The sequence below is a fragment of the Trachemys scripta genome, chromosome 5 (assembly GCF_013100865.1).
Source record: "Trachemys scripta elegans isolate TJP31775 chromosome 5, CAS_Tse_1.0, whole genome shotgun sequence".
In the NCBI taxonomy this organism is placed as follows: domain Eukaryota; kingdom Metazoa; phylum Chordata; order Testudines; family Emydidae; genus Trachemys; species Trachemys scripta.
Genome location: NC_048302.1, coordinates 89,219,452 through 89,242,216, shown reverse-complemented (window position 1 = coordinate 89,242,216; position 22,765 = coordinate 89,219,452). Strand labels below are relative to the sequence as shown.

General features: G+C 41.5%; 1 protein-coding gene across 7 annotated transcripts in view; it reads right to left on the bottom strand.

Moving 5' to 3' along the window:
* LNX1 (ligand of numb-protein X 1) overlaps positions 1-22,765 on the bottom strand; it is a 106,810-nt gene that overhangs the window by 28,350 nt on the left and 55,695 nt on the right. For 4 of the 7 annotated variants that reach the window (XM_034771900.1, XM_034771899.1, XM_034771902.1 and 1 more), the window contains 5 exons: positions 19,991-20,232; positions 18,251-18,406; positions 10,850-11,008; positions 6,735-6,937; positions 2,518-2,889 (listed from right to left, as the gene is read on the bottom strand). In XM_034771900.1, the coding sequence (XP_034627791.1) occupies positions 2,518-2,889; positions 6,735-6,937; positions 10,850-11,008; positions 18,251-18,406; positions 19,991-20,232 (1,132 nt within the window). The remainder of the gene's footprint in view (positions 1-2,517; positions 2,890-6,734; positions 6,938-10,849; positions 11,009-18,250; positions 18,407-19,990; positions 20,233-22,765) is intronic. The other 3 variants (XM_034771901.1, XM_034771905.1, XM_034771906.1) reach the window with 1 other exon arrangement.

Sequence of the window (22,765 nt, the reverse complement as noted above, 5' to 3'; positions counted from 1 at the left end):
AGCAGATTCAAAACATTTGTGGCTTCTATATAATCGTTCTCCTCTGAAATAACGTGGAAACAAGCAAGGAGATTTATAAAAAACATGACAAAAGGGACACACAGTCTGGGAATTCTGTGCTAGGCAAATGTGATTCATGGAGCTCACATCGGTGCAATGTAATCCTGGCCTGTTTGGAAACATGAGTCAAAGTCTTTGATGGGCATGTTGTTTAAATCCCCAGAGGCTGGTGTGCGTTTCAAGTATTTATATAAATAACATTCATTCTGTAGAACTAGTAAGAGCTTTAGTTGTGTTTTTAAACATTTGTGTGAATGGTCTCATTTCTTCCCAAAACTGAGGGTGTTTTCTCTGCATGTGAAGTATTGTTGCGTTGTTTTTTAAGCATAAGGAAATGTTCCAAGAATACCAATTTTCATGAGGGCTTCATTTCATACGTTGCTCTCCCCAGAGAGCATCCCCCTTTCTATTAGTAATCTACACAAGAAAAACCAGAACAACACTCAGTCAGGATTCCAGCAACTGACATTATGCAAAATGGTGTACATAGAATCATAGAATATCAGGGTTGGAAGGGACCTCAGGAGGTCATCTAGTCCAATCCCCTGCTCAAAGCAGGGGCAATTCCCAACTAAATCATCCCAGCCAGGGCTTTGTCAAGCCTGACCTTAAAAACCTCTAAGGAAGGAGATTCCACCATCTCCCTAGGTAACTCATTCCAGTGCTTCACCACCCTCCTAATGAAAAAGTTTTTCCTAATATCCAACCTAAACCTCCCCAACTGCAACTTGAGACCATTACTCCTTGTTCTGTCATCAGGTACCACTGATCTAGATCAGTCTAGATCCATCCTCTTTGGAACCCCCTTTCAGGTAGTGGAAAGCAGCTATCAAATCCCCCCTCATTCTTCTCTTCTGCAGACTAAACAATCCCAGTTCCCTCAGCCTCTCCTCGTAAGTCATGTGCTCCAGCCCCCTAATCATTTTTGTTGTCCTCCGCTGGACTCTTTCCAATTTTTCTACATCCTTCTTGTAGTGTGGGGCCCAAAACTGGACACAGTACTCCAGATGAGGCCTCACCAATGTCCAATAGAGGGGAATGATCACGTCCCTCAATCTGCTGGCAATGCCCCTACTTATACAGCCCAAAATGCCGTTAACCTTCTTGGCAACAAGGGCACACTGTTGACTCATATCCAGCTTCTCGTCCACTGTAACCCCTACGTCCTTTTCTGCAGAACTGCTTCCTAGCCATTCGGTCCCTAGTCTGTAACAGTGCATGGGATTCTTCCGTCCTAAGTGCAGGACTCTGCACTTGTCCTTGTTGAACCTCATCAGGTTTCTTTTGGCCCAATCCTCTAATTTGTCTAGGTCCCTCTGTATCCTGTCCCTACCCTCCAGCGTATCTACCACTCCTCCCAGTTTAGTGTCATCTGCAGACTTGCTGAGAGTGCAGTCCACGCCATCCTCCAGCCAGAACGTACTCTATCTGGATTAGGCTAACTAGGGAATTTACCCATTGAAACACAACTGAATAAATGAACATGTTCCACCTCTGCTACAGACGTTCAATACACATTGATCACTGGAGCCCATGAATCTATTGTAAAAATAAGCCTGTTACACACAGTACACTGAGCTGAAGTCTCTTCTCGCTCAAGTCCATGTTACTTCACTGGAGTCAGTAGGCTTATGCAAAGGACAGAGGGGAGAATCTGGCCTGATCTGTTGCGTTACTACATGCAAAATGCTTTCATATATTCTTTGTACATATGTAAACAAACAATAGACCTAATCTATACAAATCTTCCCCAAAGTGCTTGGCTCTCCAGATGCAGGGTGTAGGTATGGCCCACCTCTGGTATAGAATCATAGAATCACAGAAGATTAGGGTTGGAAGAGACTTCAGGAGATCATCTAGTCCAACCCCCTGCTCAAAGCAGGACCAACCCAAACTAAATCTTCCCAGTCACTGTTACTGTAAATGGTATCTGCAGAAACCACTGAGATTGGAAGATAATACATATGTTACCAATGTTTTCTCTTCTTGGCACAGAGCAGGGCAATAGAACTCCTAATATCCTTTGACAAAGGGTATATATTCTAATGCTTCCATCACCCCTTACCATGATGCCCGTTCCAAGAGTGGTAGTACTGAGCACATCAGCAAGTCTGGCATCCAACAAGTTAAAAATTCTATTGCTGACAAGCAAAATATACAAAGAGATTAAATCTAGTTTAAAATAATAACTAGGCCTCTTGAATAGTCTTGTACATATAGAAGATGTCTGGTATTTTTATGGAGTTCTTGGCCAGTATGGGCAAAATTCTGTTCTCATTTTCACCCATGTACTTTCCCTGAAGGCAATGGGGTTGCATGGGTTTAAGTGACAGCAGAATCTGGCCCCTGGCATCCACCCTGCCACTTGATATGGCATAGCATTGGATGGGGGAATTATGTTTTTTTTTTCAGTCTAGTTAGGAGTTTAGAAACTGGGGTCAAGTCGTCATGACAAACCTGTATCAGCTGGGCTGCATTTTCCGGACTGCCGTACCGAAGATCATGGCCATTAATAGCTAACACCCGGTCATTTTCTTGAAGCTGTCCATCACGGGCAGCCACACCTCCTTCCAGCAAATTGAAAATAAATACCCCGGGTTCATCTGCCTTGCGGACCAGCTTTATTCCCAGCTGCTCATCTGGGCTGCCTTTGTTTAGAACCACATGAAAACTGTCATCCCTGTTGTAGTGAGCATCAAGAGAAAGTCTGTTATTTCGGCATCGGTACCTCTGCTCTCTGAGGACAGTGAGTCGGAGCACCTGACAAGGCTGCTTCAGAACCGACAGGGCGTAGTTGTGAGGAACATTGATGATGTCCATGCCGTTCACCTGGAAGAGAGAACCATAAATCAGCAATGTAAAGAAGCATCTAATCTGAACTGGCACTGCAGACAGCTGATCTATTTACACAGATGTCTCCATGTTCACTGACGTGCAGTATTTGAAACGGTGTCACACAAGAGGCCAAGTTTTTATTATATAATATCCTCCCCCCAAGGACAGGACACAGCGTACAGACACTTACTGTTTTTTTCCTCTCTCACTGATTGTCTCCAGACATAACTGTTATTTTTCAATTTATTATTGCCCCTCCTCAGGCCCCAATCTCTTTTTGTGTATCTTCATTTTATTCCACTAGTTTCTGATTTCAAACCCAGCTATCCTTCCTCCCACTCCCACTCCTTTTCTGCAGTGTCCTTGTTCATTATCTCACCAACTCTGTGGTTACAGTAGATAGTCTGTATCCCCAATTTCCGACCTCACTAAAGAACTTCTAATTAAAATGGGGGAGGGGGAGAAGAAGCCCTGAGTAGTTTTAATTCACTGTGGTCCAGAATCTCAGCTTGAAGCTATGCTGATTTACATCAGCTGAGGAACTGGCCCTTCATGTTTCCCTCCATTTCCTGGGTCAGAAGAGTTCACGTTTCTTTCAAATGGCTTCAGACAAAGAACTTTAAATCAATCGGGCAATTTTTGTTCTGTAAAACTGACAACTGACTGGTTACTGCACTTTATCCTTACTAAATGAAAAACATTTGCAGGGTTTTAATTTGCTGGAGGAAAAACCAAACTAGACAACAGCCTCTGTGTAGCTTTACATTATCATAGCAGAGCCATTTAGCATTTAAAAATGTTTCCGTACTGCAACAAAAAAGATCTCCAGCAGGGGTAAAACAACTCGGCTTGATTTTCTAAACTGCTTCTGTGGCCACTAAATGTAGGCTCTGCTAACCTGTTATCTTGAACTCTCAGCAATGCTGAAACTCTACAAGGACAAAAGAAAAACAAACTTAGGCTATGTCTACATTTAAACCATTACAGCAACACAGCTGCGTTGCTATAGCGCTCCAGTGTGGACACTCACTATAGCAAGAGGAGGGGGTTCTCCTATCGCAGTAATTAATCCATCTCCCCAAGGGGTGATAGCTAGGTTGACAGAAGAATTCTTCCATTGATCTAGTGCTGTCTAGGGAGTCAGGTTGGCTTAACTACTGGCTTTTCACACCCCAGAGCAATGTAGCTGCATCATCCTAACTTTTTAATGTAGACCTGGCCTTAAAAATTCAGTAATTCTGGATAGGCTTCTCCTCCAGTTACCTACAAGTATTATGTAGAGGAGAATTTAACTAGGACAAGGAATAAATAGACCGAGGGCACAATCCTGCATTATTGACTATAATTGATTCTGATCTTGCTCTCAATCAAGTTGATGGCAAAACTCCTTTATGGGAAAAGGATCAGGCCCCAAGTGGGCAATCAAATCTTAATATCTAATGTCATGATGCCGTGAGGTGCTGAGTACCTCCCCAGCAGGAGGCTGAGTGTCCTCAGCTATCACTGATGTCAAAGGCAGTTGAGAAAGCTCAGCAACATTCAGGTGGTGCTCTGCATCTCACAAGATCAGGCCCTGTTATATTACTAGAAAAGAAAACTTAATAAGAGAATTCAGCACAGTGTTCAGTCCCGTATACCATCATGTGCCAGCAATGCCCCTCTGCCATGTACATTGGCCAAACCAGACAGTCTCTAAGCAAAAGAATAAATGGACACAAATCTGATATCAGGAATCATAACATTCAAAAACCAGTAGGAGAACACTTCAATCTCTCTGGTCACTCAGCAACAGACCTAAAAGTGGCAATTCTTCAACAAAAAAACTTCAAAAACAGACTCCAACGTGAAGCTGCAGAACTGGAATTAAATTTGCAAACTGGATACCATCAGATTAGGCCTGAATAAAGACTGGGAATGATTGGGTCATTACAAAACCTAAACTTAATTTCCCCAATACTAATTTCTCCCTACTGTTACTCACATCTTCTTGTCAACTGTCTGTAATGGGCCACTCTCTTACCACTTCAAAAGTTATTTTTCCTCCCTTGGTATCCTGCTGTTAATTGATTTATCTTGTTAGACTGACCTCACACTTGGTAAAGCAACCCCCATTCTTTCATGTATTTATACCTGCTCCTGTATTTTTCACTCCATGCATCTGATGAAGTAGGTTCTAGTCTACGAAAGCTAATGCCCAAATAAATGTGTTAGTCTCTAAGGTGCCACAGGGACTCCTTGTTGTTTTTACTAGATGTACTGTACACCAAAGGTAATAAAACAGGGGGACTGTGAAAGGAGGCACCAAGCTGGCTGTCAAAAGTTATAGATCTGAGGGAATCCTGTCATATAAATATACAGGGAATCCATCAACTACACACCCTCAAGGCAATGAAAGAAGGGAACTAGAGTACTGTCTTTGTTAAGTACTATTGTGCTATCGCTATTCTCTTTTAAAAATTGAAATACTATAGATTTTAGTAACCATGCAGGCCTCAGAAGCTTACAGGCACAGTGTGAGAAATGGTACTTGCACCAGAAGCCACAGCTGAAATATACAAAAAACAGATTATTTTAAAGTAGTTGGCCTCATATTTTGCCCATCCATCATCCATTTCTATGGAAACAGGAATGGACGTAGCAGCTGACAGCCAACGTCACCTAGTTATTCAAGCTTTCTTATAGATTTCAGCTGCTGCCACCGACTGAGCCGTTTACCAAACAGCACCTACAGAATTAGGGACTCATCCTGCCAGGTGTTGAGAGTCTCTCAGTGCCGATAAGAACTGAAGGCACTAACCACCCCCTGGACTGGGCCTGTAGGAGTTTCAGGGCCAAATTCTCTGCTGGTAGAACTCTATTAAAGTTGCATCAACTGAGAATTTAGCTCTCAATTTATTAACAACACTTCCTTTAAAAACACAAACCCACAAGCCCTAATATTAGAACAGTCTTTGCAATGCCCTTAAACTGAATTAAAGATTTTAAAAAAAAATCAACATTTCTTTTATTCAAATATACAAACATTCCTAAACCTTCCCTTTCCCCTGGCCAGTTTAGAAAAACACCTGTGCACTTCTAATGGTGTGGTTAAACCAGATGCCGGAGAGTGACGGGTAAATGTAAAGGTTTGGAGCTTTGGTTAAGTGTCATTCTGCTTATCAGAAGCGTATCTTGGCCCTCATTCTCCTAACCCTGCAGCTCTTGTAGTCATTAGTACAAAGAAGGTGTAAAACACTGTCAAGCCAGAATGGTAGCATTTCATACACCCTTTGTGCTAGTGTAAATCAGTAAACAAGGAGCAGGGCAATGGAGAATTAGGTCCCTTTCATCCACAAGTGGATCTCGAAATGTCACTAGAACAGACTGAATTGTACTTCCTGATTCTGTCTGGGTCAGAAATGGCACCGGAATACTCTCTCTTACTGCATTTTGGTCCTTCTGCCTCAGTCCAGGAAGCAGAGGGGCCTGAGACTCAAGGGAAAATGAGCAAACCAATCAGTAATCTTCAGAAAAAGGTTTGGTTGAAGTTTTGAGCAAAAGTTAGGGTCAGTTCTTATTTGTGCAATGCAGTTCATCCATCCTTATTCACTGAGGCCCCAATTCGGGAAAGCATGCCTACTCAGGACAGCACTCAAATACATGCCTATATGACAGAAGGAACCATATCAAGTACCAGAGCCTGCAGTTTAATGACATCTTGTCATGCATTCTGCTTTCTGTATACACAAACAGGTAAATCTTACCTCCCTTTCTTACATCCCTATTGCAGTATGTATTTACATTGACTTGTTCTTTGTTAAGATGTTAACCCTTCACCTGGCATTGCCACAGTACTGTACCTTTAGTATCATGTCTCCCGGCAGTAATCTTCCATCTCTGGCAATCACCCCATCTCGATAGATATGTTGTATAATGATGTGGACCAAAGGTGTCTCACTGCCTCCCACAACTCTAACGGCAAGACTTTCTTTGGGATCAGTACGATTGATCTTAATACTGGTAATTTCTCCATCTGGAATCAGGTGATATAACCTGGGGAAGACTGAAATGCACATAAAAAGTTATTTATCTGAAACAATAATTATGCTTTATTAAAAACAACACCATAATTTCAGGTCTCTGCAGCAGATCCAACCAGGTTTTAGCAGTCGATATGGTTTATGTTAAAGGGGAGGAGAGGATGCCCTGTTTTTTTCAGGGATTGTTGTAATTAGTAAATTCAAGGTTTAATGTTTTCTGCAATCAGTTCTTCTCTGCATCTTCTACCTTGATGGACTGCGCCTTCCCCACTCATAAGTACGATTCTACAGAACACTGCTTGGACCTTCAGAGTGATCCAGGCCGGTGAAATGTATTTAAAGGAAAATTGCAGTGATTTGTTCTAGTATCCTAGGAGAATGAAATAGGTACTTTACCTCTCCAATACCCTCCCTACTCAGGCAGTTCTTTACTGGCCCCAGGAATGTCTCAGAGGGACGTGTATAACTACCAGACAAACCAAGAGCCTGAAGGGGCTGCAGCCTGACCTATTAGCCTAGAACTCTCATCTGAGTTGTCATAGACTTTCGTGTGTGTCTGTCTGTCTGTCTGGACATTGCCTAATATTGATTTAGTAGCCCAACACCAGAACAGAAAGTTCCAAGGGACTTTTGTCTCACAAAACGTGAGGAAAAATTTCCTCACATCTTCACGTCTAGAAAGTTTCCTAATATCCAAACTAAAGGGAGGAGGAGATCTTCTGTGTAACCCAAGAGAAGTGATGTTTCCTCTATAGGACCCTTCCTACTTCACCGTATGGAGCTCAAGCAAACTCATTGGAATAGGAATCCCTTGCTCCTCCTAACTTAAGTGTGCAAAATGTCCATATTAAAGCAGCATGCACTTGGACAGAGAGCAGACAGAGATCCCTAAGGATCTGAGGTAGACAAGGCTCCATCCAAACTTCAAGGGTTTTCCAAACTCACGGGCCAGCTACATGAGAAAAAATGACTCATTGCGGACAAATCAGTCATATACAATACACAAGGGTTTAGTTTAAATTCTAATTGGGAAATGCAGACTTAAATGTGTCTCAGCATGGAGCCAATTTAGTGGAAAGGGACAATAAATCTGGAGTCATCAATAGGGGACGTGCTATCTCCCCAATGTTGTCTACGGCCTGGTTAAAAATTACTACAGACCCTTAGTTTCAGACAAATACAGCTAGGCAGCTGGGTGTTCTGGTTATTACTACATGGTATTATCTCCCATCTATAGAAAAGTAATATGGCATTATTCCCAATACAAATCCCAATTCAGCCAGGAATTTAAGACCGTGCTGAACTTTAAGCATATATATAGCCCCACACAAATCATGGGATTGCTCACGTTCTTAAGTCTGGCATGTGCTTTAGTACCTTTCTGTAGCAACACTATACCATATAGAGACAAACTAGCTTTGATTTTAGTAAAAGGAAATTTATTTGAAGGGAACAATGACCTTATTTCCCCTCAATGCTGGAATATTTTCCACCTGACTTAAGAAGCCCTCCTGCCGCCCCTCCCTGCCCCTGGTGGCACAAAACCATGATGTTTCCTTAGCTGTATTATGTGGAGCTCTGCTATACTTGAGGATCTGAGCATAGGTGTATTATCTTTTAAACTATAATTTACTGTAGAAGTATGTTCCTTTCCTAAATGGCACGTTTGTCTGTACAATGTTACTGTAATTTTCTTCCCTTTTATGAGTATTAAAACTTTTAGTTCAAATTCATTCCTGTCTAAATCCAAATCTAAAATCAATGGAGTTACACTAAGGAAGTATTTGGTTCAATATTATTTTACACATGCCTTAGTATTTTTAATGTATTCATCTGTCCCAAACCATCTATTACAGAAGTAAAGGCACCACACATGAGAGAAGGCATTTTGAATTTTTGGCACAAGGGATCTTTTGATTGTAAGGGTGAGCTCACACAAATAACCCACTGGTGGAGAAATAATGTAGCATCATTCTTTTCAAAGAACTGTAATTACCTATTTTTAAAATCGAAGGGCAGAGGTTGCCATTAAAAAGCCAACTCTTAACTAGAGTTACAGCAGAACAGTATCAGAGAGCACAGTATTTCCTAGTCTAAGTTTGTTGAAGAGCAAATAGATTGAGAGAGAGAGAAGCTGAAAAAGAATAGTAGCATTGTGTTGCATCCCTTACCACTCCTTTGACTGTAAAATCTTCAGGACAGGAAACTCTCCTCCATCATGTCTGTAAAGAGCACCTACCAGCAGCACAGACTTGGTCTTTGTTGTTTACATACAGTAGACACAGTTTATTACTGATCTAGGTAATTATACAGCCTCATCACTGCAGTATCTGAGTGCCTGTTTCTCTTACACCCTCCTTTTAGTTGTTTCTGCTATAATACCAGCCCCTTTCTGTTTTGCACACGCACTAGGTGCCAGATAGGTGGAAGTCATGTTACTTTGCCATTTACACCTATTTTTTTGGACCAGGTTTTACTCAGTTTGTAACTTATCCAACCATTTTAAGTCACCACTGAATTTGGTCCCAAGTATCTTTAATAAAGGATCCACACTTTCAGGGCCTGATTCTCATTTCAGCTAAGTGGGTGTATAGCTGATAGAAAGGTATAAAAGGGCTATTGTGTAAATGAGAATCAGAACCCCAATATTTTTAATTGTACCTATAAACCATCTTGTCAGTCTATCCTAGGCATTTTTCATGTCCCCATCACTGTATTAGCTAGGGGCCAATGGAATCCTTGTAGTTTGATCAATGCAACTGATCAAAAAACTGCTTGAATTTCACATTCCATTGTGACTTGTTTCGGCTTCTAACAAATTGTACCATTTGATTTTAATCAGACTGTCTCTACATCTTATTCTCAGAACCTTTTCTAGTGAATTATACTGATTAATCTCTTGATCACTTAAACACTGTGGGCCTGATACACTACTATGTTATTCCAGTTTTACACCAGTCTTGCTGTAGATTTCAGCTGAGTTGTACTAGCATAAAAGTGGAGTACAGGAACAATTGTTGTATACTTTTGGCTCTTTGCTTCATGTATAGACGATTCTTTTAACTAGTTTGTAACCTATTGAGTCTTGCAGTGGCATGTTCCTGTCCTTCACTACAAACTTTTACAGGGTCTTAGTTGCAGATATGCCAAGAAGAATTTTAATATTTAATTTACTTTTACTCTAATCAAATGTGTAATCTACAAAGAAATCCCGCTGAGAATTTTCTCTTTTCTTGCCAGTCACCCATTATACAGGTTTTCCTCTTATACTCAACTGTGTGCATTTGATGTCTGTAAAGAACATCCTGTAAAATACAGAATGTTCTTTAGAAAAAGTAGACACTTCTGCCCATAATCCAGGTGAAATAACTGGACTAATCTCTTTATTTCTGCTGATGGTTTCTTTAATGCTCTCCTGGATGGTCTATATTCACAATATCCATTTCTACTTTGAGCCTGGTTTTCAGCTGTATGTTTGTCTAAACTGTACCAGATTAAAAACTAGCTGCTAACCAGATTAGACCCCCTTTTAAGCAGAACAAATCTATTATCCACTTTCATTTCATTGTCCATATGAATTATGAAAATGGTTGATTAAAATATACTTTACCTATTTAAAATAGTAATATACAAGAAAAAACCTGAATGGTCTTTTAATTTACTAATATATTTATTTCACTCAAAAGAGTTAAGCCTGGATCCAGCTACTGCTTGCGTATGGGCGGATGCCTGTGCCTGAACAGAACCCCACTGACCTCAACAAGGTTTTGCACAGGTGCAAGTCATGTGTCACACACAGCTAGTGGCAGGGTCAGAGCCTTAATCTGCGTTTCCCCCATTTATTCCAATCTTCATTGTATTCTTAATTAATTAGTTATCCCCCATCCTCTGTCAGCAGGTTTTCCAGAGCAGGAAAACCATTAAGTATTTCATACCTTTCTTTCCCCATTTACACTTCCAGTCTTTACATATCGTTGAATGGCAGAATCTAGAAAGAAGTAAACTTTCTGTCTTGTTTTTGGTGACTCTGCTTGCAGATTTTTCTCCATACTCTTGTATATTTCTCATCGGGAGTGGTATGGAGCACTCTGAATCTGTCAATAATAATAAAAGGTCATCTGTGTTCAGAAATATCCGATGTACTACTTCCTCAAGCTATACTCCTTTGATAGCAGCATGTAATATATTATTGACATTACAGTTTTAAATAAGACAGGAGAGAATGGCCATTCCTGTTTAAGACAGTACCTCTGGTCGCTTGAAAAGATGTAAGACTCTGAGTGCTCATTGGTACTTTAGCTACAGGATTTTTATATAAGACTTTATGTGCCCCAAATTTATGTTACTTAATGTAAGCATAAATTCAATGCTCAAATTTAGCAAACTCATATGCTTATTATGCATCTACTGATAATGCTGCTAGTGAAATATCCTGTTCCTTAACATCATTAGCTTAATATCCTGCTCCTTAACTTCCTTAACTTCATCAGATGTGATGAGTGCTGGATAATGTCTGCTATTAGGTTTTAACCCATGTTGACCAGACTAAATTATTAACACAATTTGCACCCCATGCTGCAAATCTATATTCATGCTAGTAGGCCTGATTCATGAGTAGCTCACTGAAGTCAATGGGTTTATTTGTATGACTAAGGACTACTCACCTAAATAAGGCTATGCAAGTGCAGGCTATCATTTCCTTTATCCTCGTTTCCAGAATTTAAGCAATATAATCAATGTTATAATCAATTGTTAGCAAATACGCAGATCTATAATTCTCACACACAAGTTTGACCCAGTTTGGTTTCTGTGTTACATTAGAGTTATTTGAGCCTTGCATATTGTCCTTTGCAACCTGCTTTAATATTTGATTTTCCTAATGATTTTCAGTCACTTCAGAGACAGGAATGATCTAGCTAGCTATCTACTTTTAATTCTCCAGTGAAGTAATCTATACTTTGGGATTTTACCTTATTTAACATCTTATTGCTTCTGTGGTTTCTCCAGTGGTATATCAATTTTCTCAAAGAAAGTTTTGTAGGACTGATGATATGATTGTTTAAGATCTTATAGTATCTCAGTAAAATTGCACTTGTTTTATTTGGTCAGTAATCACATTTCCCTTTTATAGTCAATTCTTGCCTTGCACAGGCAGGCTACAACAGGAATTTATCTGAAATGGTGGAAATCCTGCAGGATTACTCTTTTTCTAGGTATTTATGCCTTGTGCATCACCATGGAATCAGAGTGCTTAAGCTCCATCCTTTCGGAGATCTCCACCAGCTGTTTTCTGAGATTTTGGCAAAAACAGAACCAGAAATTCCAATCTGCTGTGGTGGATTTTAATTTGAAAAACCACTGAAAGCGGGTTAGACACCACATTCTAGGTTTGGGCCACCTCTAGAATAAACTTGATTTTTTTTTTGGTGTTCTTTCTTTGCTCTGTATAAACCATTTTCCTTTCTTTATACAAATCTCACAGGCATGATGCTGAAAAGGGGATTCTAGTTCCCTAAAGTCTTAACTTTTTCTCATCTTTTCAGTATCTCCATTTCAGTATCTCAAGGACTCTCATCTTGCTCAGGGTCAATTCCTGCCTCTTGCACCACAGCCAATTAGCCAGGCTTAATACAGGGAGTGTACTGCTACAGGCTTCTCAGCAGCCATTATTGCAACTCTGAGACTGCAATAGCTCTTTATAGGGTGAGGGGTAGAGGCTGATGGATCTCCATAAGCACAAGATCCACAACCCCTATTCCCCTCGTACCCCAGCCTGCCCAGCAACTCACTTGGATTGATCCCCTATAAAGGAACTCCACAGTGTACAAGGAGACAGACATCCTGGCAATGTCCACACCAGCTCTACTGCCCTCTGCAGCTGAGAAGGAAAGGGTAGATGTGTCCCTCACTGCAGGGTGCCACCTGCAACATTGCAGTCCCTCATGAGACATATGGGAATGAGAAAAATTCAGATAAATCAGCTATTTTAAAGTTATTTTAAAGTAAAGCCCATTAAAAAAATTCAGTTAATTTGTTTAAATTAACCAATTTAATATTTACGTATAAACAGCTTTGAAGTTGTCGGAGTTTCAGCGGTTTCCAATGAGTCCTGAATCTTTTTTGGGCCTAACTTTGCCTCTTGAGATTGTCGAGATGACAGCTTCTTGCTTGACCGCTCACTATTTACTCACCTTCCTTTTATTCTTATGCTTTTTATAGAACACTGCAGTTTCCCTGTAAATTCCCCCCCGCCCTCCCTCACTGGGATAGCCTCATAAGACCTTTAAAGAGCCAACAAGCAGACCACACACTCTTACTCCAAGATACACCTGCTGCCTGGATGCGTTTGTTCTATGTTTGTACAGCGCCTACCACAATGGAGTCCTGACTCCTAGGGGCTACCACATTACTACTAATAAAATAATTATAATACAACAGTTACAAAAATGATGCAGTGTGGAACACATTCCATCTAAAATAGCAGGAAATGTCATTCAGCAATCACAATCTCCATTTATTTTACAGCTTCCTAAATTAACTAATGAATGTTACTGAAAACCATCAGCATGAGTACCTGTTACAGTTCCCACAGTTAGTGTTAGCCCTAGGTGGTTTAAAATTAATACTGTAGACTGGTTTGAATAAGGAGTATATATGTCTCTGTTGGACAGAAATGAACATAGACAGGGTGGTGCCAAACTAGGAGTATATTGACACACGTGGAGTACACCATAGTTGTACTGACTTGCTCATGGTACTTGATCATTTAAGTCGGCTGTTGAGGTAACTCACAGTGACAGACCTAGTCATAAGAAATTACATCTTAAATGCAACACAGTTGGAGAGGCTACTTCAAAACCTCAACACCTTCTTTCACGTCTCAAAATGTAAAACCATGTATTTTCAGGCTCTTTTAGCATTTCAGGGATGAAGTAGGAATTATTTTTAAACCTTATATGCTATGAGTTAGACCATTCTCATTTAAACACCATCAACTTGGATGCCATATTGTAAACAAACATTTCCTTGCCCATATTGCCAGAAAAAATATCTTAAATTCTTTAAAATGAAAGAATTTTAAAAATCCAGTTTACTTCTCAGTATTTATGCTCTTTGTTTTTTAGCATTTCAGGCCGAGGCAGAGAGCAAGTCTAAAATTTTTTAGTCTAAATGGCTGGGGTTTGACAAAGTTATCAGCAACTGAAAACAGGGGCTTACCATGGAAAGTGTTGGGCAATCTTAGCTTTAGGTGGCACTACCAGCTCCATTTATAATTGATCATTAAACTCCTAAGAGAGCCTCTAGGATGCTATAATATAATCATATTAAAGAGACAATCGGCATTGTTTAATATTTATCCAATGCCTCCGTGTCCATGGTGAGTGAAAGAACTGTGGGAGGGCAAGCTAAACGGAGTCAAGACTGTTTCACTGTGGATCTTTCCACCTTAATGAAAAGCACGATGAAGAGGAGTATAGATCATCACTAAGGCTAAGATTTTGCCATAGATATTTTAGTAAAAGTCATGGACAGGTCATGGGCAATAAAGAAAAATTCACGGAAGCCATGACTTATCCCTGACTTTTACTAAAAATATCCATGATAAAATGGGAAGGGACTAGGCAGCTATGGGTGGCTAGGAGCTCTGGGGCCCCCACCACCCATGGGGGCTCAGAGCTCGAGCGTCCCCCTGACCCCCCGTGGCAGCTGGGGGCTCTGGGGATCCTCCTACCCCTGCCACCGTGGCTGGGAGTCCCCCTGCCCCCACCACCAGGGAACTGCAGGGGTCCCCCTGCCCGGGGAGCTATGGGTGTCCCCGTCGCGGTGGCTGGGGAGCTGCGGGGTACTGCCCCTGCCTGCAGTGGCTGGGGAGCTGCAGGGGTACCCCTGCCGCCCATGATGGCTGGGAGCTTGGGGGCACCTCACAGTGGGGCTGGAGTCATGGAGGCCTTTGGAAGTCACAGATTCCATGACTTCCATGACCTCTGTGACAAAATCGTAGCCTTAATCATCACCTGAGGCACACAACAGCTAGCCTACCAGTTTCACATTATCAGAGCAGTGCCACAGTGATGATATCAGACTCATCATATAAGGAAGAGTATACAAGACAACATGGGCTATGGCAAGGAGGTTATTCTAAATGCTGTTCAAGCTGTGCAGCTGCAGGAAGCGCAAACATCACAAATGAGGTTCTTACTTGCCCCTTATCCATGGAGATCTTGTGCCTGAGGTACAGACAAACACAAAACAGAGACCCCTAAGCCAGGCAAGGGGAGGGAGTTCTGACAGACCAGCAGATCAACCACAACAGACGTTAACTCGAGCTCAGTTGGGCTTTGGTCAAACGGATGGCAGCTCCTCGCAGAAAGGCTCACCTTTAATTAGTAATATAGCATTATCAAAAACTTTTACTGCAACCTGATTTCTGCTATTCAGATGGCATGGGCATAAAAACCATGAACACTTTGGGCCTGATTCTGCACTCACGCTGGCATAAATCAGGGGTCTCTCTGCTGATGTTAATGGAGTTACATTGGTGGAAACAAAGGGAGAGTCAGACTCTCTCTCTCCCCCTGGGAAAATTGGGTAATTTGGCCACAACTGGCCAGATGAAAATCCCATCAACAGGGAAGATGTATGTGACAATGTAAAGCTGGCAGAGCCAGCTCTGGCACCTGTGCCAAACCTCCCAACCACCTTGGCACAAGGGGCATGTGGCAGGAGACAGAGGGCATGTCAGAGGCAAGAAGAAAAGGGGAAAGGGCAAGGCAGAAGGCAGCTCTGCTACATCAATTCACAACTGGCATATGGTCCCTTGGGAACCAGAGGAAGCTGTCATAAATTAAAGGAGCCCCTAAACTGTTCTAACCTGCGCTGAGGCCAGGGCTGGGGAATCTCAAGACTCAAGGAGCCATAACTGGCTCCTTGATAGCCCCAGTCTCTTCTGCCCTGAGAACTGCTCAGCACAGGAGAATATCTGGCTTTTGAATCCCATTTTGATTAAACATTGAGTGGCACAGGACATATGTTCAGAAATAAATTGAAGTGAAGTTGACAGCTAGAGAAAAAAAATTAAAATAATAATGGCAGCTAAACAATCCGAACTGCTGCTGACTTCTGTGAAAGCATAAGGTACAAAATATAATGTTGGTAAAACCAGCATTATACACAGATCTCGAGTCCTGCCAGGATTCAATTCATCACAATATTTACCAGTCAGGATGATCCTGGAAGGCAATGCCTGGAAGCCAATGGGCCACTAAGAGAAAGGTATCCCTTCCAACACAGCACCACACTCTCCAAGAGGTAAAATCTCCCCAAAAGGAATAAGAGAATCAGCAAAGCAGGATGAATCTGCAGCAGGCTGAAAATGCAGCCTGGAGAGACCTATGACCTGTTTGGCTATCAGACTCCAGCCATCTCCCAAGTGTGAACCAGTGACAGCACAATTAACAAGAGTCAGACCGTAGACTATGGAGAACAACTGAAGCAGGCCCCGCACCCACACAGAATTGGAGTGTTCTGCTGCCTGTCATGATGATTACAATTGTTTCAGAAAGAACTGTATTCAGTTTCTCCTCCAGCAAGAGGAGAGAGACAAGCAAGAACCTTTGAGTCTCTGCTATACAAAGCACCTGTTGTAATGAACTGTCAAGGATCAAAATCACAGATTCATATTAAGGGCGTATTTGAATTCTAACAAATTATTTATTTACATGTTTGTTTCCAAGATTTAATAGGGCATTTAAAGACAGATTCCCAGAACTGTAATCACACAACTGCATGCGTTTTTTGAATTCGAGTTCATACAGTTCTAGTAATGTCCATGCAAATAGCCCTTTAGACATATGATTGGACATTTGAACGCATAATTACTGTGATCACTATGATGGTAACTATATCTGCAAATTGAATAGTCAAATGCACGCATGGCTTTTCACATGCAATAGCACATGCAGAGTTTTGCAAACCTAGGCTTTTTAAAGTTTGCTTGCAATCTTTAACTTTAAATTTCAGTGAAACTACTTGGTTCAGTGAAGTTATTAGTGATGCCATCGGGTCAAAGATCAGAACCATAATACCTTTAGAGAAAGGTATTATGCATTTAGAGTTACCTGGTTGTCATTTAAGTCCAACTTTTAAGTCACTTTATAAATATAATGTCTCAGTATGTGGAAAGTACTGAAAAATACCTGAAAATACAGAAACCAAATGGAGCTTTCCACATAGAACAAGCAGATAAACTGTGAGAGATGTTGGCGTGGCTCTCTGTTGCTGTACACTTTGTGTACTCATTTACTCCTGTGCAAAGGGGTGTAAAATGCTACTGTTCCGACTTGGCAGCATTTTACACTTGCCGTATTCAGGTGCAAATGACTGCAGTGCAATGGGGAACTGGACCCTTTGTCTTCCTAAAACATGGACCTAAGCAAGATGCAAACGGATATCTGATTTGGGGATAAGAGATTCTATGTCATGTTCCCATCGTTAAAGTTTAGAGCAAAGAAATAATGAGCTTGATTTAGGCAATCATCACTCCAAAGATATTGTCACTTCCCCTCCATCCTGATGGCTGCTGTGTTGGCATATGGTGCAGAGCAATTAGTTAATGTTTATGTAGTGTGAGCATATCAAGTGCTAAGTATTATTTTCCATCCCTCCCTGTCACTGAGCGATAGCATATAGTAACTTGTCTCTATTTCCTTATGACAGAGCACAATGTTCTTGCAGTGTCACCTGTCTGGCCATCTTAGCACACTTCTGCCACCAAATATCAAACATAAGTGCTGGAACACTGATGATGATATTTTACCTTTGTATAATACTTTCCACCTACAGACTTCCAAACGCTTAAAAACATCAATGAAGCCTTACAACCCCCTGTGAGATGTATAGTAGGTATTATCCAAATTTTATAGAGAGGGAAACTGAGACATACACTGGATAAGTGGCTTGTCCAAAATCAAAGAGTGAATCAGAGCAAAGCCAATAACAGAATTCAGATAACCTGACTTCCAACCCCATGTTTTAAACACTAGGCCACCCTTATCTCTGTAGCATGTGTTCTGTTGCCAGAAAAGCCCCAATCAGATTCCACATATCTCTAAGTTCTCCATCTCCTTGCTTGGCTGGTACATTTTTAAAAAAATAAAACAATGAAGTATTTTAAAAACACAAACTAATCCATGACAAGGGCTCCTAGGCACTACAGTCACACAATACATAAATAATAACAGAAGTACTGTAAGACCTGGGTGTTAAATCATCATGTGAGTGGGGCTCCCACCCCGTCATGGTATATAGAAAAATACACAGGATGAACGAAGTGTTACCTTCGTCTGCGGCAAGACAGTTTTCAACACACTCCCTTTCCTGATCAGCCTGGTTGGATACGGCACTGCCACTTTTCGTCCTTCGAAGGACACTCAAAGCTCGATTTATTTTTTTAAAAGACCTGCTTCTTATAGTGGAACGTTCGAAAGGCCGACCTGCAACAGACAGAGAAAAATAAATAGAATGCAGCAGCTTTGGGTTGCACAGCCAACAGAACCACGTCATTTCTGTAACCGCAGCTATGCACAGGGAAGGCAGAGGTCGTGGTGGCGGTGACACTAGGGCTGCTGTAGCTTCTCCCTCCCCTTCTCGCTGCATATGGCTTCCCTTACGTTGTATCTGGCCCCAAATGGAGCTTCAGGCCTGAGAATTCATTAACCTTAATTTGAAGGATTGCTATCCTGTGGTGCCCCACACCCCAGGATCTTTAACTCCATCTGTTTAGCCAGCCATAAACGTAGCATTGATTTCCAGGGATAGTGGCCTGTGAACAGCACTATTCAAAGCCAAAGCCATACCATGGATTGGCTAGTGGAAAATGCTTGTAAGGTGAAGGGCTAGTGCCACAACAAATGAGCTGAGTATGTTCCACCAGCCCGCAGGAGAGAAATTGGAGGCTATTGCTAAGTCTGCTATGGAAGCAGCATATGGCACTGCTGCAAAGTCATCATGGTGGCCCCTCCAACCCCCCATCCCAACAGTGCCTAATATGCTAGCCACACAGCATTCCATCTTCCTGATCAGGAATAATAATTAGGGAGGTGAGAAACCAAAAGGGGTCCCAGTTCTAAAGCAGGCTAAAGAACTTTTTTTAAAAGGTTTTTAAAATTGAGCAAAAATAATGATATGAAGGAGAGGAAAAAAGAGCAAAAAGGGACTTGCAAGACAGTACAAATGTATAATAATTGAAATACAGACCCTTCTGATTTCTACAGGGCCATAGGTATGCATGGCACTTCTTACTCTGTATCTTTCAGTACGATACGTGTACTGTGCATCACCATCTAATGGTACAAAACTCCCCAAAATCAGGTTTAACCTCCCCGCCCCTGGCCCAACCAAAACAGCAGGGTTCAGTTCTATAATGAAGGTCTTTGATTCTGGTGGTCTCTCCCCACCTTTCCATCTGCCCACCCACTGCATGCTCTCAAGACCAAAGCGTTGGTCATGGATTCCAAATACAACTCAGTTTAAATTTTTCCTTTGTAGCCATGCATCCATCCTCCCAAGACAAACTCCTTTTGGCTCCCATGCCTCCACAAATACTAGTTCTACCTGTACTATACTCTTCTTTTTACTGGCTATACTTCTTGATGGCTGCCTTTGGTCATACTGCATTTTTCCAATATGCTACACTCACTGGGGCTTGCTTGGCAGGGCAGGGTAGGGGAGGAAGAAATAGGGAAAGATTTTTTGGTGTGGTTAGTTCATTACTGTGGTTCATTTTAGCAATGCCAGCTCCTCTGAGCTTCATCATCTTGGAATGTTGGCAAACACTCCCCCATTTCCCTGGGAAAAATTTATACCCATAAAACATTGGTTCATTTCAAGATCTTGCTGAATGCATTTTTCACCTTAAATATATTGGTTTATCGGGAGCACACCTTAACAAGACAAATACAAAACGGTTATTACAGAAAACAAAGAGGTTTCTCTGCTCTGACATTTTAAAGCTTTCGGCAAAGTTAATTTCAGAGACAGGCCCCCTAGCCTCAGAGATCATCCTATTTAGTTCTTACTTCTGTTTCGGTTGCTTCTACTGGGGTCCCCAGAACTGCTCCCTGACTGGTTGTCTTCTGAGGCAAGGCTGAAGGCTGGATTAACTAGGCCTGGCTCATCTGTCATTAAGGCAATTGCTGCAGATGCGGAGAGCTCTGGGCCAAGAGCTGCTACGGTTAAAGTGGCACTACAGTCTGGAGAGTCATCTTGTGAACGTCTCTTTCGTTCCTTGGTAAGGCCATAATGGGATGCTCCTTTACATCTAAGGCAAAGCAAAGAAAAAGGATATGTTAGTAAAAGGTGCATTTAAAACATTACCTGCTTACGACGAGTGTCTGACACTGACAAATGATTAACAGTACCAAGGGTAACGATTGCAATTAAATCTTTTTCTTGACCTATGAAATACAGACACCAAACAATGTGGGAAAATGCCAGCCCTGTCGAGGTTTCACAGAATTAAAAGAAATTGAATAGATGCCACTGAATAATTAGCTAAATTATTATTTTGCTTGAGAAATGTACTTCAATAGACAATTAGATAGATACAGCCTGTTGGTAACTGTAGTTTTACTGAGCATAAACGGGAGACATAGGCATAGCAGGTGATTGATCAAATCAAAGACCGGAATCTATAATCTGTCCTTTGTGTGCAAATAATGAAAGAGACCAGTGTGAGGCTTGAAAGCTTGTTTGTGTCAGCTTATGTGTGTGAAAGAAAAAGCCACATACACAGTGCCTTTGTGAGCTCCTCACCATGACAAATATTCTCTGTCAGAGGAGCTGTCACTCTATTAGCGTAGCAGCACCTCTCTGTCCGCAGAAGATATCTCTTCCTCCCCTTTTTCCTTTTAAATCTCTTCCTTGACAGCACCTACTTCAAATCTGGGCTAACAGTATCGATGAGCCAGAACTTCAGATATAAATGCCCCTTAATATGGGTGTATTCAACAATGGAACATCAAATCCAGACCCAGCTAGCTTGAACCCACTTCAGAGTAACACACACACAGTTTGACCTCTTTAGATAAAAAAATTAAACTATTTTAAACTGTGTCTACACTGGTGTTTATGTGGGGTTCTCAGTTGAGTTAAGTGACTCCATTGGGCTAACAATTGTAAAAAGCACCTTTTCCTCCCAGTCTAGACAAGGCCCAAGAGACAGTAGGCAGTGGCCAGCCACCATCATCATAAGAGTCCAGGAGAGGATGGAGGTCTGAGAGTCCCACCCGGAATATAGCAGTGGTGAGTGGGGGCCCAGGAGAGAGTGACGATAGCTGTTCAATAGATATAGCTGTTGTTTGGGGTTAGATGCTCAATCCAAATTCAGATCCAGCCTGTTCTCACAAATAAAAATCCAAACCCTGAATCCTAACCTTGGCAGCAACCAAATCCATGTCAGCCCATTACTAGTTAACAGACATTTTTTTTTAAAAGAATAAATCAAGGGTAGCTAAAGATGTGGCATTGTAGTAGATAAAAATACACATCTTTCAATTTTAAATATACTTATTTTCAGAGCCTATTGTCTGTGTGTGATTGATCCTGTATGACAGACCCAGGACCACACATACACAGTTGCTTTCAAAACTCCTAGGACTGCATGAAGATAGAAGGGTTCTGTGCTCCTAATGATTCCATATTTAATCAGAGTCACACACTAACCACAAAACCATGGGGGCTCAAGGGAACAACGCCTATCACTTTTCTCCAGCGTCATTTCTACCCCACCACTGCAGCCATCACAAACATGTTCATTGTAATGAATTCTGCCTTTTAATCATTGCCTAATGAGCTTGCCCTACTTACTGTTACTATTATATCTTCCTCATGGCTAAGGTTAACTGATGACTTTCATATAAATGCCCTCTAGGATGCAATCACAGAAATAGCTGCAGAAGCCCTTAGGGACACAAAGCCTTTCGTAATACGTTGTGCACACATAGAGGAATGCATAATACATACAGTACATGATGCTGGTGGAGTATGCATCAGGGAAACTGTAAAACATGGAACAGAGGCCCATGAAATAGAAATGACTTATGGAGATATTTTTGGGCATGTAGGAGAGGTGTAGATGGGAGGCAGACAAATTACAGAACTTGGTGTGTTCATTTCAGAACCGTATTTTAATTCCGCTTACTGTTGATTACAGCAGTGGTGTTTTTAAGAGAGGGAGAATTAAAAATGGTTACTGTAATATTAAATCATGTTTTATCCCCGTTGTCGTGACACTGGTTCTGACATCAATTCCCTCTAGGGCAGAGAGCTGCCTCAGCTTACTCATCTTTTAAATACTCATGAGAGCTGATCGACAAAGGACAACTTTTTTGGTGACTAGTTATTTGAATTGACAAGCAGTTTTCCTTTTGACTGTATTTGTGACCCGTTAGTGTTTGCTTGCTGTGAACAGTCAAGTGGTCAAGGTGTCCTAACACAACATACTCTGGAGAAGCAAGTCTTGAAGCTTGAATATGCACCAAAAATGTATCTCCAGCGAGCTGTATATTTGATGGTAATATTAGAAATTCACTTGATGCTGGCTTGTGACATAAGTCATCCAATTGGGGAACAGAAACAATACCACATGCCTTAGTATCTAACCACCTTGTGTACATTTCAGAGTTTGGCTCTTACCACCTGTGGCAGAGGCCAGTTTCAGAGCTCTCTCTCAAACGGAAGGAGAAGGGGTAGAAGAAAAACTCTCCTCGGGGACAGTGGCCTGGTTAAGTATTTTAAAGAGCCAGCAAAAAGTAAATGTGTCCCCTGAAGGCCCTCAGATCTTGGGGCTGCTT